We start from the raw sequence: 27975 nt of genomic DNA on the forward strand, positions 1-27975 counted from the left end.
GCAGGTGTTTCTTTGCTCTTGGATATAACAATCTCATTGGCTGAAATGAGAATGACATGGGAAGGGCTGATGTATTGTATTACCATCCTAAAGGCAGAAAAATGACATTAGAAAGAGACTCCAAAGCAGTTATTTCTTGGATTTCAGCAGGAACTTAGCATCGGAGGCTTACTTGTCCCTAATGATGGATAATTGAAGACTTAATTCGAGTATCATTTCATGCGTGTTCAACATTCCAGCTAGATTAATTGGATGGCTTTCTATGTAGCTGATCATATTACATCTTGAGTTATAGGATATCCCTTTTGAATTATAAGTTTATCTCCAAGATATATCGATGGTAGATTTGACTAGGTGTATTTATTGAAAAGTAAACGGTTTAACCGGGACAAAAGAAAAAAAAAAAAAGCCAGACTGAAACTCTCGTGCAAAGGGTAAAGTTCTCCTCTCCCCTTGGTTGGGCCATCAAGCTCAAAATACCATCCAGCCGTAAATTACGAGAATTGTTGATTAAAATATTTTTGATCTTACGGTGGCAGCGCGTCGGAAAGTCTTCTAGATGCCCATCACCTCGAATTCTCCATGGTCTTCAAACAAAAAACTCTCGTCCAAATCAGGAAAAATTCAAATTCCTGACTCGCATAGAAAATTTAATGCAACTTCCTCGTCCACCGTTCGATTTCTTCCAAAGTACATCTAGACCCGCCATGTTTGGAGTCCATGAACGAGCGAGATGGTTTTACAGTTTCATACGGACGGCAGATTCGACGTCCTCATAAAGTTCCCTGTGCGAACCGTGTCGCCAGAAATATTGTCCAGTTTTTTTTTTTTTTTTGGGTAAATATTAGCGCTGTCCCGTTCGAAATCAGCGATCAAACCCTAAACACACAATCTCTCTCTCTCTCTCTGAGCTGCGATTGCGACGAGAACCACCGCCTCAAATATTCTCGTACCGGCGATGATCGGCATTGCTGGTAGAGGTAATGATCGTCTCGATTCTCTGTCTCTTTCCGTGTTATGTTTGAATTTCGATTTTAAATTTGCTTGGAATTTCTTCAGGTCTTTCTTCAATTTAGTCGTCCTTTTTTTATGGCACGAATGAGAGCGATTTCGTGTTTAAATTTTTACTCCATGGGTGTCGAATCCAGTAAGATTGGACGCAAAACCTACCAAAAATTGAAATTTTCACCGTAATCGAGCGCCATCGGGTCCCAGGCGCTTCCATTAAAATTCCAGTATGACAGCCCCTATGGTTCCATGATCTTCTTTCCAAAAGTTCAAAATTTTTCATTCCCTTCCGTCCGAAAGTTCAAAGTTTTGCTTTTCTTTTCTTTTTTTCGTTTGAAAACTATGGACCCAACTATAGCATCCTCTTTAATTCAGTAACTGTCTCAGTTGTCTTTTCTTGACGGCAACTGAATCTGGTAGAATGCAAACTCTGAAATATGTTTACAGCCTTGTCCAAGTGTCTTCAAAGACCTAACTTGATGATCACATGGTGATGTTCTTGGATATCATCTCTAAATTGTGCTGGCTTAACAGTCTTTGTGTCTCAATCTCTCTCTTAGTTCAGTTTATATTGACATCCTAGCTGTTAGAGAGGAGCATCATCTGATACTGGAGATCCTACGGGAAAAGTCGGTCTTTTAAATCCCCCACAAAGAAAGGATTGTTTGCCATGATCATCAGCTTAAGAGAAGAAGAAGAAGAAACTAATACAGGCATTGAGAACCATATGTTTACTGAAATTATTTCTCAAAGGTCAGGGACCTCTCACCTAAGGACAACATGTCTTCACGAGTCAGATCATTGAGGATCTTCCTCAGTTAAATTTGTTTGTTAGGCATGACAGCACTTGGTCAGGTGGTATATATAATCAGTCACATTTTCACAAGGCTTTATGCATACTCTCATCCCCTTACCGCCTTGGAATGTGGAGTTAGAGCTAAGGAATTAGAGCAGAGTTTTAACCCTGTTGTGACATACATGGAATTTGAACTGTGCTCCAAATTTTGAGCTGAGAAATGTTACCTTTTACAAGTACTCTTCCAAAAATTAGAAATTCAATAAGTATCATTTATATCTGCCCATGACATGTTGCTATGAATATGACTGTTTTTATCTTAGAAGCTAGATGCTGAGCTTTTTTGACCATATGCCGATGTTTTTCAGGTATGCAAGACTTTATCATTGCCAGTCCAAAAGTTAATTTTCCTCCAAATTATTGCAGACTTTCTTGTCTATTAGGTCCCATCATAGATGCTCAACATCTCTCAGGAGCTGTTGACATCAAGAGAAGGTCTTGGATAATAGTTTAGGAACTGCCTTTTATCCAAACCCTTTCCACTTTATTTTAAAGAATAGCAAAACTAATATCTTCTAAAGCTAACTTAATTCCAGAATAGTAACTAACATAAGAACACAATCTGCTAAGACACATCTTTCTTGGCTTATAATCATAAAGCTTGACATCACTTTCAATTCTGGCTTGTGGAATGCAACTACTACACCATAGTTGGAAGGAGTCTGGATATTTATTGAATGGTCAAGAAAGATAAGGAAAGAGCAAAAATGACATATATGGAAGCTATGATTTTTTTTTTCCGCATGTGTCTGTTTTTTTTTCTTTTAAAAGCTAACAGTGACCATTGATGCGTCCCTCAATAGGAATAATTGTTGAGAAGAAATTGTAATGCAAACCCCAAATATGGCAAGGCTTTTCAGTTATAGTTATGATCTATGATTTCCTCCTTTTCTTTTTGGACAGTTTTTTCTTAATGGTAAAGAGACCACAAATCACTAGCTCTAGGAGATCAGTGAGGCTGAAATAACACCCTTTGCAACTTCTGTTCTGCATCACTGGAGTAACATTTGGTATCTTCAGTACTGCTTATTTGGGTCATTTTGCTCTAACCTTCTTTATTTGCATTGGCACATCCCTTTTTTGCTGGGATTCTATTGTTGTTGTATCATTCTGGTTGATTTTTATTCTCACAAGTTTTTTCTTTTGAAATGAAAAGAAGGGGAGCTAGTAAAAATTTTATAAAGGATTAAGGTAATCGTACTGACTGCTCAACAGCACTAACTTGTTAGCTACACACTAGCAGCTAGACAGGTTTAGACAACTATTTATGGTCAACTATGGGCTTTACATGTTATATTGTCAACCCTATCAGGAATTAAAAAATAAAAATATGCCATCACCGTCTTAGATTCTTTTTTTTCTTTCTGCTTCACTGACCTTAACACAAACACACACACTGTTTTGTAGATAGCTGTCTCCTATACCAAGTTTTTCCAAGCTAGAATAGGTAATGAAAGATGTCTCTCCATGTTTGGCTGCTTATGTTTAATCAACATCTGACTGAACATTGTTCTATAAATAGTATAATAAACTTCGAAATTTTAGAACTTGTTAACTTTAGATTCTTTGCAACTGCCAACTGGAATTTAAACATAGGTCTTTCATGGTTTTAATTGCAATCTTCTAACTGTAGTAATCAAAATTCATTTTATCATTTCTGCAGTAATGCATCTACTTCATGTTCACCTCACTGTGACCTTTTGTGTTCTCTTCACTGAGAAAAGTAGGTTACCCTTATATTTGCATGCAAATTTTCAATGAATAAGGAATACGCTTTGTGACCTAATTCAAAATGCAAAACCAATTAGCTTTTGAAGCTGAAATCCATATTCTTCTAAAAGTTTCTTGTGTAATTTTGTTACAAACATGCTGTAGTAGATTTTATCGATTACTAATAATAACCTTGATTTTGTTCACTTGCTGTTTAGAACAAAAGCCTTTACATATATATCACCATAGCATTTACTTCAGAACTTATGAACTCTTTAAATTAGTATAGTGCATACTCATTGCTTATGTTTCACTAATTAAAGAAAATTGTTCACATATGAAAGGACACAGCACGAGTTGTAGACACATGACACAGCACGAGTTGTAGACACATTACTCCTAACCAGCAAGAGTATTTAATAGACACCGATCAGTAAAATGAGTTCAAATTTTATAAAATGTAAGATTATTTCCCTGTCTTACACAAACCTAAAATGATGCTCAACATCTCCTTGAAAGACTTTTTTCATAAATTATTATTTCCCTGTATGACATACCACATGCAGTGTTCAAATTGTATGCTCCTGAGTCTTGGAATCATTTTACATTACCTTCCAGCAGCTCTATGTCTGCTCACTTTAGGTTGCTGGAGCATAACCAACTCCAACTACTTCAATTATTAAAGTTAGATTTAATCAATTCTTTTAGGCTGTATGTGGCTATTGGTCCAATTGGATTTGGCTATAAATCCAAAGACCTCTCTCTCTCTCTCATGCATGCACACACATGCATGGGCGTGCTGAACTCTGTGAAACACATACACACCCCTCTCTATCAGTACGAAGCAGCTCCATGAATCTGACACTGAGTGCACTTGTGACTTTGTCATTCCATGAAGTTTGGTTGCAAAATTGGCTGCCCAATTGACCTGTTGGCCTCAAAATATGTCTATAATCTCCATCTCTGGCCTTGACTCATGAGGAATGCAAGATTTAAGAGGGATGGATAATAGCTCATGTTAGGGTTGGGGCAGTGCTGTAGCCACCTGATCGCTGTCACTGAGTCACCCTCCAGCCAGATGTAGTAGCTGGGATCATTGTCTATGGTGTAGCTCACCCCTCCAAGGATGCTTGCAGCTCCACAATTGGCACAGAAGCATCTAAGAACCAAATTGCATGAGCATGAAGAAGATGGCCTCTGGTGATCGTGTATGATACAGCCTGTCCTACAGTTACCATTTGTCTGCTTGATGAAGCCATGGAAATTGATTTTAAATGTTCCCTCAGGGGCTTTTTCTGTGTTGGGGGGTTGGAGGGACTGAAAGAAGTGTTGATGCGGACAGTGGGACTTTTGGTGCCTATTGGATGCCCAAAGACGAGGTCTGACCCAGAAGCTCCGTGGCTTGGGCACTAATATTGTTGAATCCTCTGTGCAATGGGATGTGCTTGGCATTAAACATGCAATCATTCTATGTTGCACCAGATCCATGATCCCACATACTATGGGATATGTGACACACATTAGTGGTCCTTCTCGCTGCTTATTCGACAAAGCTTAGGAAGTCATTGAGGGAATGTAAGGGAAGCTTGAAGGGGATGTGAAGGCCAGCTGCCAGACAATAGCTGCTGCCAAGCATTGAAGCACATGCCGTGCAAATTCATTTTTTTGCTGGCACATACAGAGTAGTATCTCTATTTGTCTATATACATGTTTTTGTGCATTATGCACATACATATATTTGTATATACATACACCCACAAATCACTAGGGGAAAACTGTATGTGGAACATGTCATTTAAATGGAAATGGAAATCAAAATAGTGTTCAAGACTTCAAGTCAAATTTGATGTTCACAAAATTTGATGTTCACGGATACCTTGAGGTGATTGATATCAATACTTTGCGTTGATTATACAAAATAATAGAGAGATAGATGAAGATATGTTATATAATAAAGCGAGAGTTGCATGGGTGACAAGGGGAGGTGCTTCTAGGGTGTTATATGATTAAAACATGTCTTGACAATTGAAGGGAGAATTGGAATAACTGCAGTAAGGTCTTGAATAATAAGGAAGTTGGTCTAGCAAACAAAAAGAGCTTGGCATAAATGAGAATGTTAGGTACGGTGTAGCATAGAACTTTAAAGTGAAACAAGTATATCAGAAGTATAGGAGTTGTGCTAATCGAGGACAAAGTGAAAGTGAGCCAGATAATCATGATAATTGTGCAAAAATTGATAAAGTAAGTCATAATGTACGGTGAAACTTTATAAAGGATATAAAGTAGAGACCGGGGAACGAGTATATTAAAGAAGGTGTATGTTTGCACCAATCAAGGACAAAACAAAAGAGAATTGATTGAAATTGGATGGGTAATCTTTGAAGACCTAGTAAAGGTTTGGGAGAGGAGGGTTTTGCTCAGATCAGTCTTGAAGGGTCCAAAAGAGATTGGAATAATCTAATATGACTAGAAGTTGTGAGTGAAAAAATTGCAATAACACCATAGGTAGCCTTAGATATGAAGGCTATAGGATGCTGACCAAATAGTTGGGAATGCATGAAGGCGCACAAAATCTGTCCACTGTTTCAATTTTCTGTCTCCCTTCATTATTCTTCTCGATTCTTGCACAAAGGAGAAAATGATTTAAGGGGAAAATTGTTAAGCCAGAATATTTACCACTTTGAACATGCTTTGAGTTATTAACTGTTTTTGAATGTTGTGTTTCTTGTTCAAGCTCTGCACCTTTCATGCCAGTTCTATACTATAAAAGTTACTGCAATGTATGTTTAGTTTCTGTTCATGTTTACTCTTTTTGAGTTGTTTCTTCATACTGGCATTTGGACATGAAATCTTATTACTGCTAGATTATGCATGTTCTACATTCCATTCATATCCATTGAATTTTGTTTTTCTTCTGGTCATTCTTCAGCTTATTATGGTCGAGCTGCTATCCACCAATGATTCAACAAATGGTAGATAATTTTAGTAAGTACGGAATGCTTAGCAGTGGAAGTGCCATGGCTGCTGGAGACAAGCAACATTCAGTCTCAGTAAAAAAAGTGGCTTTAAGGGAGTTGCCAAATGAATCTAGGAACATCATTACAAAGCCAACCGGAACCTCTCCACTTCCTAAAGACAAAAGACTCACCCCAGATTCTGTGAAGGTAGTTGGTACCAAGAGGCCACAGCCTGATGATCCATCTAGTCCCTCCAGTCATCAGACCCCAGGCAACATTGGTCCAAATGGACATCTTGTGTACGTACGTAGAAAACTTGAAACTGAGCAAGGCAAGATGAGCACTTTTATCAATATGGATAGTGCTGATTCTCCTGAGTCAAGGAAATCTAGCAACAATGGAACAAAAGAACAAAATGTGCAGCAGTGTCAGACCCAAGAGCCTAAGGCAGCTTCTCTTCCTGTCCCTGTACCAGTGGCATCTCCATCTATGTCATCTGGGAAACGATCGCTTCCTCATTGTCCAGGAAAGCTCATCACTGGGTTGGCAGCACTGGAACCACATGAGTCGATGGTTACTTCCACCACACCAGTCCTAGCAGATTCCCAGACACCAGGTAATCAAGATTGGAAAGAAAGGTTTATTCAGTTGCAGATGTTCTTGAAGAGCTGTGACCAGTCAAGCCAGGAGGAGTATATTCTAAGTAAGTCATTTTGTTAAGTAATATAACACAATGAATCCATATCATTTACGTTCCACTAATTTTATACATAATAATGTTGATTTAGTGCTTCGATCTTTATCGGCGGTTGGCCGTAGCAGGCATGCTGTTGAGTTGGAGAAAAGAGCAATACATCTCTTATTGGAGGAAGGTAGTCCTACCTGTCTGTTTTAGCATTTCTAAAGACAAATAGTGTTACTTCTGTGCAGAAACACTGTTTATGACTGTATACTATACAATTGAAATTACTCTGAATGGTTGATGGTTGTACTATCATTTGAATTGGATGCTCTCTAAGCTAAGCCTTCTCTCCCTTTAGAATGATGATTCTACCAATGCAGACCCATACTGATTCTTTTCTTTCTGCAGGTAAGGAGTTGCATCGTATGAAAGTTTTGAATGTTCTGGGGAAAGCTTTGCCCAAGGATCATACATCAATCTCAACTCAGACCCCTTCTCCTCTAAAGGAACAGTTTCAGAAATAGAAGACAGTAGATACTGTCAAGTTTGTTTTTAAGTTATGGATGAGGAAGCTAGGATTTTGTTGCTCTCGGTGGGAGCAGGAGACTACTGCTGTTTTGTATTTTTTCGGCGTGTGGAATCAATTGCCTTCTTTTGGTACAAGTAGCTTCTGTAGCTTTAGTTTAAACCTGAAAAACTATGAGAAACATAATTTAACTGCTGAGACTGTACGATGTCACTAATTTTGGTATGATGTAATCCGTGTACATCAAACTCTCTAATATGCACCACGGTGAATTCTGATCAGAAGCTGATGCCATCAAATTCACTTTTCCCGTTCTCTAATGAGGTTTATTAAGTGTTGCACCGCATTGACAGGCTACTGCATGCTGCTTAAAATGCTTGGATTCTTGTGTTATACCAGATTGGCAGGTTAGTGCTTAGTGTTACCAACACACATGGGCTTCACATAGCTATGGTGCAAAATATTGTTCTTCGATTTCTTTCAGTGATGAAAAAAATTCCTCAGTAGATTTATGCATTTCACTTTTCTTGAATTTTTATTCCATACTTTTTTGGAAGAAAAATTTAGGGATCGGCTATAAGGAAAAGAAAAGAGTTAGAAGATAACTGAGTTGATGATAACTCCTCTTAACAGATATACTCCAAAAAACTCCATCAATTTGATGATAACTACTCTTTAACAGTTATACTCCAAAAAGCTCCATCAAAGTTTGCCTTTAGGGTACCTAGCAGCCAAAGAAATAAGGTTCTGACGAGGTTAAGAAGATTGTACCGGGGGCTTAAATGTCTTGAAATGAAGCTGAGGCTTCTTCAGACTAGTTTCTGAATTGATGTCCATGAATTTTGTATGTAAGGGTGCCACTTCTGTCTATAGATTAATAACCTCAACTTCACTTTTGTAACCATGTCCTGTCGAAATGTCAGTTTGCCATGAAAATCTGGAGAGGATTATATCCCAAATTAGAAATTGAGCAGTCACCTGGGGTGTTCTCTGACTTCTTCTCAAAGAAGACAATGCAGCAAGTTCCTAAGAGAATTCAAACAGCCTTCCTCTCCCTTATTGCGGTTTCACGGAGTGCATGTAAGGAACGGAACTCTAGAATTTTTCTAAATTAATCCTCTTCGACTTCAGCCTGTGTTTCTGCTGCTATCAGGCTTCTCAATTACTGGTCCGAAGATGCTGACCTTGTGGCATTTGCAGCAATCTGGGCTAGGGTCAAAAATCTTCCAGCACACCCTTCAGAAGACTACTGATTGCTTCCTTCAGAGGTCTTTGTTGTGGTAAAAGGCTCATGACTAGGTGAAATCATGAAGAGAATTCCAATGCAAATGCTAAGATTTCCAGTTACAGGTGTTCATATTTCAAAATTTCTACCAATGTTTCAGATGTGTATTGATTCAGATGTCCAGGCTGCAGGTCTCACCAGAAGTTTTCAGTGCTATTGAAAATTTAAAGACCAATATATTGATTCAGAAAGCACTAGTATGATGGTAAAAAACTGTGAGGGTCTCTCTGGCTTAGGAAATCTGCCATGCAGGAATAATCAGTCTCCATGAGTTTCTCTCGTGGTGTCATACGAACAACGAGTAAGGAAATCCTCACACATAAATCGACATCTCTTTTTAGTTTAATCATATGACAAAACTCAACTATAATAAAAATTTAGTTGCAGATAAACAAAATTCAAATCCTTCAAAACATCAAAAACAGCTGCAAATATAATGTCTTAAGGCGTCTGGAAACAAAAAGATACGACATGAACCCATGTTTAACTGTCTATTGGTCTTCAGGCACTGCTTTTAAAGCTCCTTGTGATTGCCCTGGTGACTGCACGAGCTTCATCCTTTCATGCTCAGCAGCAGGAGCTGAGAAACTTGTTGAACTCCAGTGGCAGCTTCTTGCTCGTCGGCTGGGCCTGGCAGAACTGTGGCTCTGCATGGCATCTCCATGTAGCTGCACTGGAACTCAAAAACTCTGATACTGTGATAATAAAATCCACTACAAGAAACGTTAAGATCCATATTAATTATTATATCCATTGAGCCTTCACATTCTCCACTGTAACCCTTCTCTAGCAGTTACAGTTCCACTAAATTTTAACTTGTTCTGCTTCCAAAGTTACTATTCAGCTCACACTCCAGCGAAATCTAAAAGACCAGTACATTGGATCGGAATAGTAGATAAAAATGATTTCAGACTGTAATCGCCTTCAGCAAATGGAAACCTACAACACAAACAATTGGAGTCAACTAGTTTAAGTCTCATGAAGCCATACAAGAAATGAACACAGCAATTCTTTTCTTCTTCTGCTTTCCACTTCTAATCATCTAACACAATTCACCGTGCCGTGCTTTTTGTGCACAACAGAGGATCCGAACCTGAATTTGATAGTCAATATATAGTACTGGAGCCATGAAAGATCTTGACATGAAAAATGACTGCTTCTCGGCCATCAAAAAGAGCAATCTATACAAAGGTCTATGGCGATACGAAGTTGTTTAATGAAGTTGGTGTTGAATTAAATTAAATATTTTAAATCTTTCCTCCAAATTTAAAATTTGAATTCAAATTTATATTTTGAATTCAAATTCCGCGTCAACGGGCTTTCTACTTCTTTTGGCCTGCATCTACTTTGACTTGGTCAACGGCCAAGTGTCAAGCATCCGCGCGCAAACAAGAGAGCAAACATGAAAAGATCTCCAAAGAAAACAGGCCAAGACAAGTGTCATGCATCTACGTGCAAGACCAAGCATGAAATGACTCCCAAAGAAGAAAGGAAGCATGGGCGACCAGGATGCAACAGGCCACAGGATCAAAAGAGCATAAGAAGACATGTCATCAATTCACGGGAGGATAGTCTGCTTCTTTTAACACGCCTGAACCTATATAAAGTGCTCCAAAGATCATTTCAAGACAATGAAAAATTTATCTTCTCCCTCTTGTTCTTATTCTCTTCTCCACATAACTTCAATTATTTTTCTAAGTTTTTTTTGAGCCATCTGCAAGCGTGAACGTGCTCTTCTTTAGCGCACTGATGGAGAAGGCGTAGTTCTATATTGGATCGTCATATCTCTAGGAATCTGTGTCAGCGGATCTATGCATGGGGGCATAAACTTTTCTGGAACAACGCATCAGCATGTTTCGATCCACATGTCATCTTCTTTTATTTTTTATTTTATTATTCTATTTTCAAGTAAATAATTTGTCAGTTTATTTTTCTTGTTTACTATTTTTGAATATTAGAAACATTCAATAATTAATTTATCAATTATATTTGTGCATCTAGGCTAACCGTTGGAACGGAAGCGACTTCATCAAAACTTCGGCAAAAAGGATTTGATCTTGAAGTTGAATGCTTTGGTTCCGTCTTATGTCCTACTTCCATAGCTGGAGTTGGCAAGTCTAGCATTGTAATGAGACTTGAACAAGGAACTTTTTGTACTAATTACGCCAACTTCTATCTTGATAAAGGTGACACCAGAGTCTGGCTTGTGCTGACAAATGAGGTGCAGTACTTTACTCGGCAAAAGAAATCTGGAAGACATGGAAGCCATTTAATCAAACCTCGTCTCAACCATCAATAATTAGCTCGAACGTACACATCTAGCTTTCAATTTCTTAGATATGACCCAAAGCTGACCCGTGATAGAATTAAGTGGTGTAAATAATCAAAGAGCTGAAGTTTAGCCACGCTGTGTCCGAGTCAGGCTGAAGTATTATCCTGGATAACCCCTTCAACCCATGCTGTTATATTTTGCGAGGTCAGAATTTGTATGAAATTTTGGCCATGCATTTATTCTCTCTCTTAATAAATGTACTCTATTGTGACTCATGTATGTCAACACTTATCTTTCAGGTTTAGCATACCATAATTCTCATTCCAAAATCACCAGCTTGTTTTCAAGGACTTGCAAATGCACCGCACCAATTCCTAGAACCAATCATATTGCTAAAGCCAGATATTGGTCATCTAGATTTTCAGAAATCATATCTCATCTAGATTTTCAGAAATCAAAATTTTACTTTTTTTTCAAACTTCTTTGATTCATGCACTCTACCAAACCACAACTACTCTTTTTTGTAGACTCTATTCATCAAATGCTCATCTTGGTTGGCTGAGTGCAAAACTAAATAACGCACGCCTTCTAAGTAAGATAGAATTATTTCTGGATGCCATCCAATCCTTATCTCGGTAAAAAATTTCTATTTTTTAAATAAAAAATATATTTTTTTTACTTATCAATTTTAATTTTCTATGTATTGAATATCTTTAATGGATCAGTCTTAGAAAGTTTTCGGCATCCTTGGAAAAAACAAAAAATAGAATAGCTTTAGATCTTATCTCGAGGAAGCCTGTTTTGACCGAGTGGCCCAGCTATCTTGATTGGAGCATTGGCTGCGAGCGAGACTACCCTCGCCAAGAATGGGCAGAGAAAAGCACATAGAAAACTAACAGAGAATTCTGTGGGCTGGGAGACTTTTTTTCCTACGTGGTCGGTATACCTGAAAGACCCGAATGACATGCCTAGTTGCCAATATTTTATCAAAAAAATAGCCATCCAACGTATTCTTATTTGGAGTGTATCTGCTCTAGGTTCTTCGCTTCTAGTTACTCAAATATTTTGTTTCATTGAGTCGCCCGGCAAATGATTGATGAACCTAACTGCAAGTTGAAAAGAATGCTTGATTGGAATTTCTTTTCTTGAACTAGCATAGTTCTAGCAGTCTTGGGAGGTGTCGCTGGTACAGATCAGAGTGAAATCAGTTCAAATACAAATCAGATATCTTATTTTACAAATATAGATATAGATATGGATGTTAGCCAGATATATTTATTTTAAACAGATATAGATACCAATCGAAAACTGAAAATATGAATATAAATATAAATATAAGTTGGATAATTAAATTTTATAAATATAGAATTGAAGATATTAGTAAGTGGATAATAAATGAAGTTAATAGTATATCAATATAGTCATTTACTTTTTTACAAAGTTTCTGAGTGTTATATAAATTAAATAAGATTATAAATAGAATTAGATATTCAGATATGGATTGGGTAGTTCTTTATCCATATATATATTTTTTTCATGGATATGCACATAGATACAAATATTTATTACTTGTTTAAATTTTTATCCATTGAATTTGGATGGATATTATCGAGTCCATTTTTGGCCTTATTTACCAAGGATGTAATGTGATACAAAGAAAATTAATGGATGAGCTTGATTTTTAATTTTATTATTTTATTTCGTTTTTATCTAAAGATTTACATTTTGGGAAAATAGAAGGAAAATATCCTTCTAACCCTTGCGTTTGAGATTGAAGAATGAACACATATCTTTAATCAACTATAATTCTTTTTCCCATTTCAATATCAAGAAAATTGTGAAATCTACTATTTGATTTTGAATGAAGATGTACTCATTGTTTTGGTAAAACAAGGAGGCACAAATAATCATTTACGCCATTTATTCTTTTACCCAATGATGTCTTGATCAACATATTTTTCTTTTAGAAGATTTTTTTTTTTGCGACAATCTCCAAGCACTCATCAAATCCCTCTAGAATTAAGGTACCTTTAAAATTTGGCTAAGCTTGTCTCCAATGATGCAAGCACCCATCAATAATTTGAGGCAAGGCATCCTACTTTACTTCTTTTTATATTTTCATTTTATTTCTAATAAATATATTTTTTATTACTCTATGTAAGGTTAAATAAAGAATTATATAAATAAATCTAAATAAAAAGTTTGCAATTAAACTTGACTGATGACAATATTAAGATTATACCTTGTAATTCTAGTATGGTTTAGATAGAGCAAATACAGATATGCATGTTAGTCGAACAAAAAAAATTATATTCATATTTATTTTAAACAGATGACCAGTGAACTTTATGTCTATAAAATTAAAAATATTATTAAGTAGATGATAAATTAAATTAATAGTATATTCATATAATCATTTAGTTTTAAAAAAAATTAATGAATACTATAGAAAATTAAATAGAATTGCAAATAAAATTAAATATTTATTTAAATATAAATCGGATGGTTATCCATCTATATTTATATTATTTTTTTGGTGAATATAAATACTAGTACGAGATTAGCCGAATGCTGAAATTTTCATCCATATTTAAAATAAATTTGGATAAAAAATGGACCAGATCTAACCAGTTGGATTTAGTCTATCCGACTCATAAAAAAATTATTATAATTTAAAGGTCATTTATCTCCCTTATGTAGAGGATAAGCAACGTCCTTTTTTAGATAAATAAATCCCACGACGGCCAACCACTTCGTTCCGTTCCTTGGAAGGGTTGTTGCTTAGCGGAAGGTGTGAATCAGGAATTCCGTCAAAGGGCGCCACGTACCCTGGTTTTTGCGGTGGGGCCCAGCCACATAAAGAACTTCGTCTTCCTCGTAAACAAAGAGCCCCTCCCGCTTCCGCAGGCACGCCACGGCGCGACGATCCTCCTCGTTCTTATCCCATCCAGATCGAAAGGCTCGCCATGGATCCCTACAAGGTACCATCTTTTTCCCAAAAACAAAAAATTTTCGAGCTCTCGATCGGATTCTTGATGTTCTCATATCTTTTTCACCCTAGATTTGAGAACTGATTTGATTTTTTCGCCCTCAAAAATCGATTTTTTTTCGTCGATTTTTTACTTTCTCCTCCCTTTCCCTCCGTCGTCATTTTTTCGTGGAGATGGTTGATGCTTTGATGCGATCTTTCTGTTTGCTGATTGTAATCCCATGAGGTTTGATTCCTACTGCGTGGTGATTCTTTGATGTGCTATTCCGATTCACCATTTTTATACCTCTCTGATTTGAGTTTCTATTGGATGCAGCACCGCCCTTCGAGCACCCACAACGCCCCCTTTTGGACCACCAACTCTGGTGCCCCCGTTTGGAACAACAATTCCTCACTGACTGTCGGATCCCGAGGTAACGTTTGATCTGTATTTGATCCATAAGGTTTTTGTGTAATCTTTTACATATACTTGAATATAGTGGTTCGAGATTATCCTAATTTCTTATGGATGCAGACCTTTTTTTTTTTGAGCTATTTTTTGACTTGGTTCATCATATCTTTCAGTTATTGCGGGTATCATTGAAATATCGGTACAAATCAATTTGTTGTTTGGGTAGCTTTTTGTGACATCTCTCTGCAGTAAGCTATTTGCGGTTATTTGGTCACAAATCTGCTTTGGCTAGGAAGAATGGGCGCAAAATTGTGTTAATTATGTATAACTTGTCCTTCGGAGATTTCTAGGTGCTTGTGTCGAGAGACTGTCGAGGGATTTGGGGGTACGGACAAATGTTAGGTCCTTTCTCTGTCAGTTCCTTTTTTTTGTGGGACTATGGTTTGAAAATTGTAGGTGGTTCTGATCACTATATAGTCCTAATCACTATATGTCTTGGTTCAAAATTTCTATTTCCTTGCTTTAGTGTATCATAATTGTCAGTTATCATTAAAATGGATCCTCCTCAAGGTAGTCAAATTCAAGAAAGGGATTGTTCATCAGCACCTAAAGCAAATAGTTTTATGGTAAGCTTCCCTAAAATTCTAAGCTTTATAACATAGTTAGATATTGATAAATTTTCGTCTTATTTTAACCACATTCCAAGCTTGTTAGAAGTAATTATATTAGTAGAACAGGTCAATTTTTGAAACGAAAGAAATACTTGTTCAGATATTAAGGTCAGAATTATACAATTCCAAATGTCTTGCACCTTGTGAGGAAGACATTTCAATTGTTATGTCTTACTGGTAAAAGGAATTAAACTAAAGAATACATCCAGGCAACACATCAAACATGCTTGTGTGTGCGTGTTTTTTTCAATGAAGGGATGGTAGACTTGTCAGATTCATGCTTGTAGTATAATTTGTGTAATTGGATAGGCGTATGGGCTATTGCATTGGTTGTTGCAAACACTTTCACACAACAAAATAAACCTGATCATAATGTATGTTGTAAATCCATTGATTAAGACTGAGAAGTATATAGATAGCACAGCAACAGAGTCATCAGAAAGATCAGATATTCAGAGGCCTGCATCTGAGATGACATCCTAGGCACCTGATATGTGGAATCATGATTGAGAGATTATAAATGGTGGGAAGCACCGAAGCAGCTGATGACAGTTGGTACCATAAACTAAAGTAACCTTGGTTTATGGTATTGATAGTTCTTTATCTTTCTTCATGGATAAAATATATGGAATGGTTATTCCTATAACCAGAACCGTGATCATCAAGCCTTATCCCAAGTATTTGATTTGGCTTTATGGATCCTCACATTTGGCAAGAATGGTTATTCATAATTCTAAAAACTATGGATCTGTTTTATAAAAACAAGTTGTAGATCTAATATGTCTATAATTGTGATCAAAGTCATATAATTCTCTAATCCATTTCCATTGGACAGGGCCTGTTTTTCTTGAGGATTATCATCTGATTGAAAAGCTTGCTCAGTTTGATAGGGAGCGTATCCCTGAGCGGGTTGTTCATGCTAGGGGTGCTAGTGCAAAGGGCTTCTTTGAGGTCACTCATGATGTTTCTCACCTCACCTGTGCTGATTTCCTTCGGGCCCCAGGAGTCCAGACCCCAATCATTGTTCGCTTCTCAACTGTTATTCATGAGCGTGGAAGTCCTGAAACCTTGAGAGATCCACGTGGTTTTGCAGTGAAGTTCTACACTAGAGAGGTAAGTGGGCTGTTCTGCTCATTTTCAGGTTGTGGTTTATCCTTCAGAGTTTTTGTAATTTTATTATGGAACATTTTTAGTTGGTTAAGAGTTCTGTTCCTATTTGTTTTAGTTTGTGAAAGGTGTAGTTGTTTTGTGTTTGTCTTCATCCAATGAATCCTATAATGTCAGGTCCTATCATTAGTGTGCTGTGGAATTAAATTTTTGTTTTAGTAGTGTACAATTTCTGTTTGACCTTGGTGTGAGTTGCTGGTTCTGTATTATTTCGTTTGTATTCTTTTTGTTTTGTTAATGACTTGTACGATCCTACTACCTGTGAGAGTATAAAATTTGGAAGATGTGAGCATTTTTAAGTAGCAGCATTGTTATTCATGGTGACTAGTTAATCGAAACGTTCTGGTAAAATAAATATGCATACTATATTTCAAGATGTATTGAAGAACACATTTCATAAGTTTGTGTTCTGTTTGTAATTCGAAATTCTGAACTTGGTTTTATACGGATAAAAATGCCCACCTCATTTTCATCAAAAGTTATGTACATCTTTTGTATGTATACGTGAATATAAACATGGAGTGAAGATACAAGATTCTGCTTATTGTACTGATTTTCAATTTCTTAAGTTTGAGTTATACTTCTATCAAGCTATTGATGCATCCCTAAGTAGAAGAAATCTTGCTTTAGAGTGGTCAAAAATTTTAATAACATAATGGTAATTCAAGTGTTCGAATTCACTGTTATGACCGTTGTGGTATATTTTGGCTTCAGGGTAATTTCGATCTCGTGGGAAATAACTTCCCAGTGTTTTTCATCCGTGATGGAATAAAATTTCCTGACATGGTTCATGCTCTCAAACCAAACCCAAAGTCCCACTTACAGGAGAACTGGAGGATCCTGGATTTCTTCTCACACCACCCAGAGAGTTTGCACATGTTCTCCTTTCTATTTGATGATGTTGGTATTCCTTCAGACTACAGGCACATGGATGGTTTTGGCGTGAACACCTATTCTCTTATCAATAAGGATGGGAAAACTCATTATGTCAAGTTCCACTGGAAACCAACATGTGGTGTGAAGTGTTTGTTGGACGATGAGGCTGTGACTGTTGGAGGCAGTAACCACAGCCATGCCACGAAGGATCTGTATAATTCTATTGCTGCTGGAAATTATCCAGAGTGGAAGCTTTTCATCCAGACCATTGATCCTGACCATGAAGATAAATTTGATTTTGACCCACTTGATGTCACCAAGATCTGGCCAGAAGACATTGTTCCTCTCCAGCCTGTTGGACGTATGGTCTTGAACAAAAATATTGATAACTTCTTTGCAGAAAATGAACAGCTTGCATTCTGCCCAGCAATTGTGGTACCTGGAATCCATTACTCAGATGACAAACTACTCCAGACTAGAATTTTCTCCTATGCTGATACTCAGAGGCACCGTCTGGGGCCAAACTATTTGATGCTTCCAGCGAATGCTCCCAAATGTGCTCTTCACAACAATCACCATGATGGCTTTATGAACTTCATGCACAGGGATGAGGAGGTAGTAGAATCACCTTTTCATTTTTTTTTCCTTTTTTGTGTTGGGGCGGGGGTGGGGGTGGGGATGGGCAGAGCCCAGTTTGTGCTTATTCATCAAATATGGTGTTTCCAGGTGAATTATTTTCCTTCAAGATATGATGCTGTTCGACATGCTGAGAGTTTCCCCTTACCACCTCGTGTTCTCACAGGAAAGCGTGAGAAGGTGAGTTCCCAGGGACAAATCTATCTGTACCTTATGGTTTTGTAGTTGATGGCATATTGCTTCTTAGCTATATAATTTTCATACATCAGTCTATTTAAACTATAAGATCAAATTGTTCTGCCGGAATTATCAAAAACCATAGTACTGCCAACTCATGTTTTTCTAGGGGCGAAGAAAACTTACTGCACAGCTTGCTTGAATCTCTTCCTTTCAGATATTACCACATTTCTTATCAAAAGTGGAACAATAATCCCTTTCACTTAAACGGTCTTGTCAAAACCCAGTTCTTTTGTGGAACCACTTGTCTAGGGGTTGAATACCTGAGGGAAACTTATCGCACACAATATCTCCTGTTTCAACTATTTAGCAGTAAATAGCGTATTCCAACATGCACTATCTTGCTGTGCCTTTGAGCGATCTAATGTTTTCTTCTGGTCAATGCAGTGTGTAATTGATAAAGAGAACAATTTCAAGCAGCCTGGAGAAAGATACCGGTCCTTTGATCCAGCCAGGTCTGTTCTGGTGCAGTTTAATGTATTTTGATGTATGCATAACAAAATTCACTCAATTTTCACTTATTGTATGATTTTTCAGGCAAGAACGTTTTGTCCACCGGTGGGTTCAGGCGTTGTCTGACACCTGGGTGACACATGAAATCTGTAGCATCTGGATCTCATATTGGTCTCAGGTTAGAATCTTAATCTAGAATCTCTATCGTGTCATGCATATGCTGCAGCTTTACACTAGATCGGGAGAGCTACAAATGACAGAATTGTTATACTTCTCTTCTGCCTGGAATTTTAGAGTGGATAGGGAGATCTATCTGCATTGTGGAAGATTCAAGGTAATGCATTTATTTCCAAGAGTTTTCTGATCCATGTTCTCTATGGGTTGCAGTGTGACAAGTCTCTCGGTCAGAAGCTAGCAACTCGGCTCAACGTAAGGCCAAGCATGTAAAAGGATGCAAAGTTTTGGAAGCAATGGGCTCCAAGAGACTGATGCAGGAAAGAGGAACATCCTTATGTCTAAAGAGGAAGTCCTTGTTGTCTTAGAAATACAAAGGAACATCCTAGTCTGGATACCAGGTGTGCTATGGATGTATTAATGTAATAATAAGCATATATATGCATGCTCATGACTTCAAACTATGAAACTTACCTTGTGTACTTCTATGATCGCTGCACTTGCTGAGATCTGGAATGTTTCCATATTGTGTTCTGATGCCATCTTCTTTCTGGTTTGGTTGCCTCCACCTGGGACGGAATCATGAAGAAAATGGGGAAAATCTTTGGTGATGCTTTGTTATGATATGCCTCTGGTCTGAAGCTTTTTTGCCTCCATCATCACTTTCCTTGCTTTTCTAGCCTCCCATTACAATTTCAACTTCAGTTGATGCCATGATCTCTCAGGCTGCAAGTTGTTGTTTGTATTACATTCCTTTCTCCACATGCAAGTTGTTCTACTGGCCAATCCAAGCTTAGATCTCAAGTTGAATGAGATACAAAATGATAAGGTGGGCCCTTCACCCAGATTTCCCATATCCTTGTGTTTCAGAAACTTTTTAATGGTTACAAATCCAGGCTAGCCCTTCTTACAGTGATGTCAATTGTTGGTTCGATCTGTAATTTTGTCGCATCAACTTTTGCCCATTGCTTCTAGCCAGACAATCATTAGCCTCGTTTTATCCTTCAAAGGATAGAAAGTACCAAGATCATTACTGAATACGTTAATGAAGTCAAGAACAATGACCATCATGATTGCATAAACATGAGTTTTATTTAACCATGCCAATCCTTAAATCAACATTAGATGAATACCAAAACTTAGAGGTACAGCCATGCAAAGATGGTACGTATTTCATGCAGCTCAGGAACCACTCTAACCTACCAGGGGCCATTTGTGGCATACGGAGGCCAGTAGAGATGGATTTGTTTGGCCACCATCGACGACCTCCCATACTCCTAAGCAAGGGTGAAATCTCCTGTGCCACAAATAATCGGGAGGTCAGCTGGCTTAGTGTTATGTACAATCCGTCATGGAGATTGAACCTTAATAACCATGGGTCGTGAGAATCTGTACAATCGTATATTTAGTCTCATATCAGTTATGCACTAAGTAAACCTTGAGTATTATAAAGCCAATAAGTTCAGATAACACCTTTCGGCTAGTTTTTTTGGGTGATATCATGAAGACCTAACCCATGATCCATATGGACTAGAAGACACTGTAACATAGGTTTCGATTGGATTTGAGGTATTTTATGATTGAATGTGAATGGACTTGGATCCTTAACTTGGTAAGGATGTCAGAGCTTAAATGGAAAAAATATGTGAAGGTCCACGCAAGCATTGTTTAGTTCCATATCAGCTATGCACTAGGTAAATATGTAGATCTTGGATGCTTATATAGGACCAAAGAGCTCAAATAACATCCTTTGGATGCTTATATAGGGCCAAAGAGCTCAAATATCATCCTCTTTAACTAGTCTTTTTGGGTCAGATCCTGGATTAATAGCCACTACTCGGAAAGAGTCTTGATGTTTCATGTAGTCCAGGAAGACATATATGGTGCCAACAGGGGTGGTCGTTAGGCTGATGCTGGTCGTGGGAAGAAGCCAAGGCTTTGTTTGCAGCTAGAAGAGCTAGCAGGATGAATAGATACAAGTATAGAGAGTTGACCATGAGGTTATTGTAGATCTTTGTAAGCTCTAGTTGTAATTGGGAGCTGTAGGTGGAGTAGTATAACTCTGATCGTGGAATATATATGTCACAGCTTTTGCCATTGGTGCAGTTGGGTAGTGGGAGAAAGGAAGTGTCAAAGGTCTCGGCTTTTTCCTTCTCAAAAGAGCCCCCAGATGGCATCAGAGGTGAAGTAGTCAAGTCTGCCGTGTTCTGTAATTAATTGAGATAGATACGAACCGCCAATCTACAGTACATGCAGACTTGTCCTAATTTTTTGCTTAATGAGTTCTTTTGAGCTTAAAGATTAATTGAATTCGAATTGGATTGATTTCTTAGGGGAAAGGTAGTCTACAAAATAGTTAGGCTACTTTTTGAGCACATGTGATGCAAGGTGGTTTTGATCGCATCTAATTTGAGTTTATTTTTTTGATTAAATGTTAATAAATACATTCATAATTGTGTTTTATGAACTCTTTTGGTCTTTCCAATTTTCACTTAAAGGTAGAGCTTTGAACCAAGTTGGATTTGTTTTTATAGAACCGAAGCTAGGGTCACGAAAGGATTTTTCAAGGAGTTAGCATCATAATTGTAGATATGAGTGATTGGCACCATGTTTTATTGCTGTTTGGGAATTGCTAGCTCAAGGTAAGAAATGGTAGCTCAAAATTTTATGTAGCACTTGGTGAAGGATATACTAAGCTCTCCATGCTACTGAAATATTTCACATTGCCGGCGCAAAAAACTACTACGTGTCAGCTTTCTGGCGTTTTAAAGCGTTGCAATAACATCGGCAACACAGCCATAAACAAAATAATTTTAGGACGCTTTTGTTTTGCATCACTAATCGCCGACACTTATAAAATACATCGTCATTAAAGCGGCTTATATTAAAAACACTTATTTGCGTCGCTAATCAACGACGCAAATTAGTGATGCTAAATATTTGCATCATTTATTTATAATTTAACAGTGCTTTAGCTTTAAAATTACTTTTTTTAAAAAAATTGTTTACATTCTCCACCGCAGCAGAACTATCAGAATTTCATCATTCCAAAATGGCGGCGCATGGAGGACTCCACTTTGGCATCAAAATGACATCATTATAATCAGTTTAACAGGATCCTTTTCAGGGACCTCAGCATAGAAGGTAGCCTTTGATTACATAGGCAAACTAATCCTAAAGCAGATCAATTTTTCTACCACCTTTTGTCCCCACATTCTTACGTTAGAATTCTTCATGGGGCCGAATCTAAGACAGGAAAATAACAGCAGCAGCACATCGGCAGGGGCCTTCTTCAGTCCAATGTTTGATGGGAAAAAAATTCTCCTACTTGCATCGTTTAGAACTGAGAAAAAAAGCATACAGAATCCAGAGTCCATCCCCACCAGAACCAATTGGTGGTGCTCGAAAAGGATTGACCCACGTAAATAAGCAAAAAAACCAGTTCTATACTTCTCAAATCAAACTCGGTGTCAATGTTTCCATAATTACCCATACTACAACATTAAAGTCTCGTTTCATTACTTGGATTACAATGGCCATCCATACAAATTGTCCCATCATTGAAAATGGAAGTAGATAACTCATATTTTATGAAACTAAAAGTCACTCTTCATCATTTTTCTAACACATTAATCTTAAAAAAGATGTTGTTACAGTATAAAAAAGAGAAAATTCTCATTCCATTTAATCAGATTACATTCATTTTTGTCAATACAAATCACCAGAACATCCTCAAATCGTTTCCCAAAAAGAAAAACCGAGAGGAACTACAACGATTGAGATAAACAAAAATGGGGGTTGGTCTACGTGCACAATTGATAAGATCAAATCTCAACATGTTACCGTACTCTGGGAGGGTGGTGCCTGGCCTGCATGCCAGATCCAACACCACCATGCCTCGCCTGAAGTGGGGAACGGGGCTGCGCTGGAATTTGGCCACGGTTGCAACCAGCGGTCTGCTTGGCGGCATCTTTAGACTCCCTTGACCTGCTTTTCATGGCCTCGATCTGCTCCAGTGTTTCCACCACTTCTTTCATAGATGGACGGCTTTTAGGATCACCAGCAAGACACTTCAGGGTAAGCTGAGCAGCCTGAAGAGCTCCTTTGGAGTGGTACTGTCCCTCGAGCCGCGGATCTATCAACCGTGACAGCTTTCTACGATCAGCCAAGTATGGTTTACCCCAATCAACCAAATTATGTTGCCCGGTTGGACGATTATTATCGAGCGCCCGCTGACCGGAGAGCATCTCCAGTAACACAACTCCAAAACCATAAACATCACTCTTCACATATAGATGGCCTAGTTGATGAAAAGGATTCCAATCATTACACAGAAAAAAAAGGGACTGATACAGAGAAATAAACTGAGAGCAAGCAGGCATGTGTATTGCATGCTGGCGGTATTAGGATGGCTTAAAATATCTCACATGAGATAAGAGCTCCTGAAGGCTACATAAAGTTTAATGTGGTTCGGCTCTAGTGACAGAGAGAGCAGAAGAATGAAATATGTGCAACAGTGTTGCCCCAATCCAAAAGCACAACAGCATTTGATCACTATTGATGATAAGCCACTTCATTATAGAGGTGGTGAAGCATATGATGCTTCTCTCATCAAGGCCCACAATCCGCATACGGAAATGGCAGTTACTTTGATTTGTGATGTCGAATATGATGATCACTTTTTAAGTAAATTTTTTTATGATACGTACCAGTGGCAACATACTCTGGAGCTGCATATCCATAGGTGCCCATGACTCGTGTCGTGACATGCGAGTCTCCACCAGTTGGCCCATGCTTTGCCAATCCAAAGTCAGAAAGCTTGGGAGTGTAGTTCTGCACAAGAAACCAAGATAGGGACAAGATGAGACCACAAACTTTCAGGGAGAGTATTAAGTCTGAAAGAAAGAATTTTACCGAGTCAAGGAGGATATTGGAAGCCTTGAAATCCCGGTAAATGACCTGCTTTTCTGATGTATGAAGGAATGCGAGGCCGCGAGCTGCGCCTATGGCTATCTTCAGCCTTAGGCTCCAAGAGAGTGGCTCAAAAGCTGCTCCTCCTGCCCATTATATACTGATTACATGAGTATGGAAGATATACCTCATGAAACTGAAGGACATTAGATCAGTTCTTCAAATCATTCCATGAATGACATACAGCAAAAAAGTGCAATCCACAAGTTCACAATACTAAATAAACTTTACAACATTATTTAGTTCTTTCTGAGACTTAATACTCCAACATGATGAACAGCCAAAAAATGTGTACTTTTCTTTGATTGGATGACTATATTTTCTATATTTTCACAGTTTCATAGCTTAAGGAATAACCACAAAGATAACTTCTCGAAGAGTGAAAGTCAAAATAAATAAGATGATAAAACCACAATGAAATATAATATAAATGGAGCAGAGCTGAATGCTGACACCTGTGGTTACAATGCCCAAAAAGATCCTCATTCCAGTACATTTCAATATTTTCATACCAAAATCATTATTCTAACCAGATAAGTTTGCCAGAGAAACGGCTGTTCTATTTGATGTTACTCAACTAATCATAACTTAAGTCATGTATCATTAGCATTATGTTAGTGCTTATCAGTAAAGTAGTGTTGCTGAGTGGTTAGCACCGGCATTATCCTTTTTCACAATATTTCTGTATTTTCTGAAAGACTCACTTCGAAAGAGGTGATTCTCTAGGCTGCCCTTTGCCATGAATTCATACACAAGAAGGAGCTCCCTGTCCTCCCAGCAATAGCCCAAGAGCTTAACAAGGTTGGGATGTGACAACCTCCCTAGAAAATTCACTTCAGACTGCAAATAAAAAAGAAATTAAATTTATTAGATTAAGTAACAATTAACAAAAAGAAGCGCTGTTACCAATTAAACTAAGACTCCCAGAAATCAACAAAGGTGCTGGAGTTTGGGATCCTCTCTAGTTCGGGGTTGAACTGGAGATTTCCAGTTCTACATCAGCATTCACCAGCCATCCATCCATGTATCGTGGAACAGCCGGCGATTTGAGCTGGGAAATTATGCATTACGCAGATGGCAAGTGATGTAGAAGTGGTCTTCTCCAGTTCAACCCTAAATTGGAGAGGATACCAACTCAAGGTGCTGACCTTCCATAATAATAACAATAAATCTTTTTTTCCTGTCATTCTTGAATGCAACTGATCGCACTTCAGCCACATGGGTGCTTAGCAGATTTGACATACTTAACTGAGTAACAAGTCAAAGGGTTTAAAAGGTGAAAAAAGGATCAGAAATGCTTTATGTAATCCTTTAGAAGAAGACAGACTATGATCTCCCAACAAAATTATGCCAAAGTATAAATGCTCGGACATCATAACAAAGAATATACTAGATGTTATGGACAGAAGATAACAGAACTTTAATTGATAAATTTATAATAAGTACAATCATGTGATATCTGTTCTACTACAACTGAAACACCAAGCTCCATGGGTGAAGCCCAAGGGCATCCATGCATTCATCTCCACTTCATTTCCTCTCTCCTTCACATATTTTTCACATGTTGCACATGCCGCAGTCTAGTAAACAAGAAAATGGAAAATCTTGGCACCACTAGAGTTTGCTAAACTCATCCAATACAAGAAAGTATAATTACATGCATCGATTTTGTGAACATTACATTTTTTTTTTAAAAAAAAAGACTAAGTATTTAGAAAGTCATAAATTGTATTACAAGAAAAACAAAAGGAAGAAGAAATCTAGTATTTATACAAGAAAAGAACAACATCATTGCTTACACAATTTCCTACTCCTTGCAATGAGAAAGGAAAGAATATACACACAAAAAAGGAATTCATGACAAAGCTAAGAAAAAATCAACAGGAAAAGAACATAACTACAAATTTGCAATAAAATAAATTAATGGACATGGACCTCTTAAAATAAACAAATATGGACGATCACCTGCCACTCCTCCAACCCTTGCATGCTCTCAGGATTCAGTTTCTTTACAGCAACCACCATCCCAAACCCACTCTTTGCTGGGTTCAGAGTCTTCTCATCCACCCATCCCTTATATACTCTCCCAAATCCACCTTCCCCAAGAACTGTCTCAGGCTTGAAATTCCTCGTGGCATTCTTCAATTCAGCAAAAGTAAAGATTCGAAGGTTTGGTGCCTCCAGGATCCGACCCTCCGGAAAAGCCTCATAAGCACTTCCAATACTGCCAGAAGACTGCCCAAAGGTAATGCTGCTGATGCTTGACAGCTTCCCGGTGGTGGTGATGCTACTGCTGGTCTTTGATGTTGATGGCCCTACAGTTATAACAGATGGAAGAAGAAGAAAGAGAAATGGAGGAAAAGGGTAAGTGACATTCGAATAGACCCATTTGATACCATGAGAAACTGGAAGATCAGTCATACCTAAATAAGAAAAATAGGGAATTCTGGTCAAAACATAGTTTAGAATCGCCCTTGAGCAGGGAATTTTCTGAAAACCATTTTAGATTGATAGATGCTAAAGCATTAAAACCATGCTGAAAGTTCAAACCAAAAATTACATTTTTCTTTAGATAGGAAGGGAATAAAAAAAAAATGCACACAAAATGTTAAAACGAAGATTTTTTTTCTTCTTCTCTAAAACAGTGATCTTAAAACCATAGGATCAATCAAATCAACCCAACATTAAAAAAGGAAAGTTAGAAACCGAAGGAAATCCATGTTAACAAGGTGGAAAAATCGAATTTTTAGAGGATTACTAGCATGGGGAGAGCAAATTAGGAGATAAAAAAGCAATCTTTTATCAGAAAATGGAAAAGACTAAAAGAGAAAAAAGGCAACCAAAATCCGAGTTGGATAAAAATCTCATCCTTTTCGTTTTCAGACACACATATAAAAGGTATAGATTCTTGTTGATCTTTTATTACCTGGGCTGGACGCTCTGGTGATTGTCGGAGACTTCACCGGAAAACCGAAGCAATTCCCCATCACCTATTCCCCCCTCCCCCCTCTCTCTCTCTCTCCCTCACTCACTTTCTCTCCTCCCTCTGAGGTTTCTCTTCGTCTGCCTTCTCTTTAGGGAGATGGAGACCAGGGCATGGCTTGGAAGGAGAGAGAAGAAAGAGGGCTGGAAACGGAGGAAGAGTTGATTTTATGCACCCTTGTCTTCGTTTCCCGTCGCCCGGTCAACAAAGCCTAAGTTACTGTTGGCACCATCGTTTGACAGATTCAATTGGGAATCTTTGACACAAAGGTAAGCATGAAAGGAAACCCTTTTGGACCCATTTATGGGAGGAAACAGGAAGACCATAAATAAAGTACCTAATTGGACTTCTTAGATGAAATTGTTCTAGTTTGTCTCAAGATAATCATATTTTTCTTTCGTACTATAGGATTAAAATTGCCATAGGGTATGTTTGATCTTACAAGATATTTGCAAGCAAAATACCCCACAATGCAGGAGAGATAAAAACAAATAAATACAAAAATATTTTAAACAATAAAATATGATTTGAATTTTATATCAAAGATTATATATCTTATATGTGAAGTTTAACATTTATCAGGAAAAAACTTGATGGACTCCGACGAGCTAAGGAGTGATTGGATTGCAAGCACCACAAAATCTAAAATTTATGAATTCGATCCAGATACAAGATGACGAATTGGATACACCGAGATTGCATTCGGCAGTATTTTTTCATCTTTAATTAGAATCTCCGGTTGTGCACTCTATGAAACTCTATGAAAAAGAAATGTTATTCGCTAGTACATAATATCTAAAATCAAAATCATATTATTTAGGATTTTTAAAAATTCTCTTTAGTGGATGATATCTAAGAGAAAAGAGCTTATTTGTTAAGATGTTTTACTATTACTATGGCCATTGAAAGTGTTGCATTTTGTATCAAAAAAAAAAGTAATTGCATTAATTATAGTCTTGAAGATTGCTAAATTGATCGTAGAGCTCTTACAAAAATAATAGTATAATACTCATTAAATATATTTTTTAGAATTAATCAATTATTTTATGTCAAGAAAAAATATTTTTTTCTTTTTATTATTGTAGTGGCTACTTTACAATGCTCTAGAGTATACACGACCATACATATCAA

General features: G+C 37.6%; 3 protein-coding genes across 4 annotated transcripts; 2 read left to right on the forward strand and 1 right to left on the reverse strand.

Moving 5' to 3' along the window:
* Positions 1 to 722: 722 nt before the first annotated feature.
* On the forward strand, positions 723 to 7937 carry LOC103723179 (uncharacterized). Its single transcript, XM_008814016.6, has 4 exons — positions 723 to 980; positions 6504 to 7234; positions 7320 to 7403; positions 7622 to 7937. The coding sequence occupies exons 2-4, from the start codon at positions 6532 to 6534 to the stop codon at positions 7735 to 7737; spliced, it is 903 nt and encodes a 300-aa protein (XP_008812238.4). The 5' UTR covers positions 723 to 980; positions 6504 to 6531; the 3' UTR covers positions 7738 to 7937.
* Positions 7938 to 14038: 6101 nt separating this feature from the next.
* Positions 14039 to 19424, forward strand: LOC103723193 (catalase isozyme B). The gene is made up of 8 exons (XM_039115378.3): positions 14039 to 14277; positions 14602 to 14698; positions 16183 to 16460; positions 17229 to 18005; positions 18117 to 18206; positions 18651 to 18718; positions 18801 to 18894; positions 19104 to 19424. The coding sequence occupies exons 1-8, from the start codon at positions 14263 to 14265 to the stop codon at positions 19161 to 19163; spliced, it is 1479 nt and encodes a 492-aa protein (XP_038971306.3). The 5' UTR covers positions 14039 to 14262; the 3' UTR covers positions 19164 to 19424.
* A 3116-nt stretch (positions 19425 to 22540) lies between these two features.
* Positions 22541 to 27050, reverse strand: LOC103723201 (receptor-like cytoplasmic kinase 176). 2 transcript variants are annotated; one of them, XM_008814048.5, is made up of 6 exons: positions 26788 to 27050; positions 25827 to 26176; positions 24566 to 24701; positions 23805 to 23947; positions 23600 to 23723; positions 22541 to 23190 (listed from the first exon to the last, which is right to left on the reverse strand). In XM_008814048.5, exons 1-6 carry the CDS (start codon positions 26846 to 26848, stop codon positions 22730 to 22732), a joined length of 1275 nt encoding a protein of 424 aa, XP_008812270.3. In that variant the 5' UTR covers positions 26849 to 27050; the 3' UTR covers positions 22541 to 22729. The 2 variants fall into 2 exon arrangements, with proteins under 2 accessions (XP_008812270.3, XP_089782019.1); XM_089925893.1 differs by lacking the exon at positions 26788 to 27050 and having other exon boundaries at positions 25827 to 26397.
* Between the last annotated feature and the right edge of the window lie 925 nt (positions 27051 to 27975).

Source organism: Phoenix dactylifera, chromosome 10 (assembly GCF_051530095.1).
Source record: "Phoenix dactylifera cultivar Ajwa chromosome 10, Ajwa_hap1_PhDact_Kaust_v1.1, whole genome shotgun sequence".
In the NCBI taxonomy this organism is placed as follows: domain Eukaryota; kingdom Viridiplantae; phylum Streptophyta; class Magnoliopsida; order Arecales; family Arecaceae; genus Phoenix; species Phoenix dactylifera.

Excerpts from the sequence above, each read along its gene's own strand:
- LOC103723201 (XM_089925893.1), bottom strand. The coding sequence starts at position 26,282 with ATGACTGATCTTCCAGTTTCTCATGGTATCAAATGGGTCTATTCGAAT. Across the intron at positions 23,948-24,565 it reads AGAGAATCACCTCTTTCGAA|GAGGAGCAGCTTTTGAGCCA; the intron begins GTGAGTCTTTCA and ends TATAATGGGCAG. Across the intron at positions 23,724-23,804 it reads CCAATATCCTCCTTGACTCG|AACTACACTCCCAAGCTTTC; the intron begins GTAAAATTCTTT and ends TTTCTTGTGCAG.
- LOC103723179 (XM_008814016.6), top strand. The coding sequence starts at position 6,532 with ATGATTCAACAAATGGTAGATAATTTTAGTAAGTACGGAATGCTTAGC. Across the intron at positions 7,235-7,319 it reads CCAGGAGGAGTATATTCTAA|TGCTTCGATCTTTATCGGCG; the intron begins GTAAGTCATTTT and ends ATGTTGATTTAG. Across the intron at positions 7,404-7,621 it reads ACATCTCTTATTGGAGGAAG|GTAAGGAGTTGCATCGTATG; the intron begins GTAGTCCTACCT and ends TTCTTTCTGCAG.
- LOC103723193 (XM_039115378.3), top strand. Across the intron at positions 14,699-16,182 it reads ACTGACTGTCGGATCCCGAG|GGCCTGTTTTTCTTGAGGAT; the intron begins GTAACGTTTGAT and ends TCCATTGGACAG. Across the intron at positions 18,006-18,116 it reads TCATGCACAGGGATGAGGAG|GTGAATTATTTTCCTTCAAG; the intron begins GTAGTAGAATCA and ends TGGTGTTTCCAG.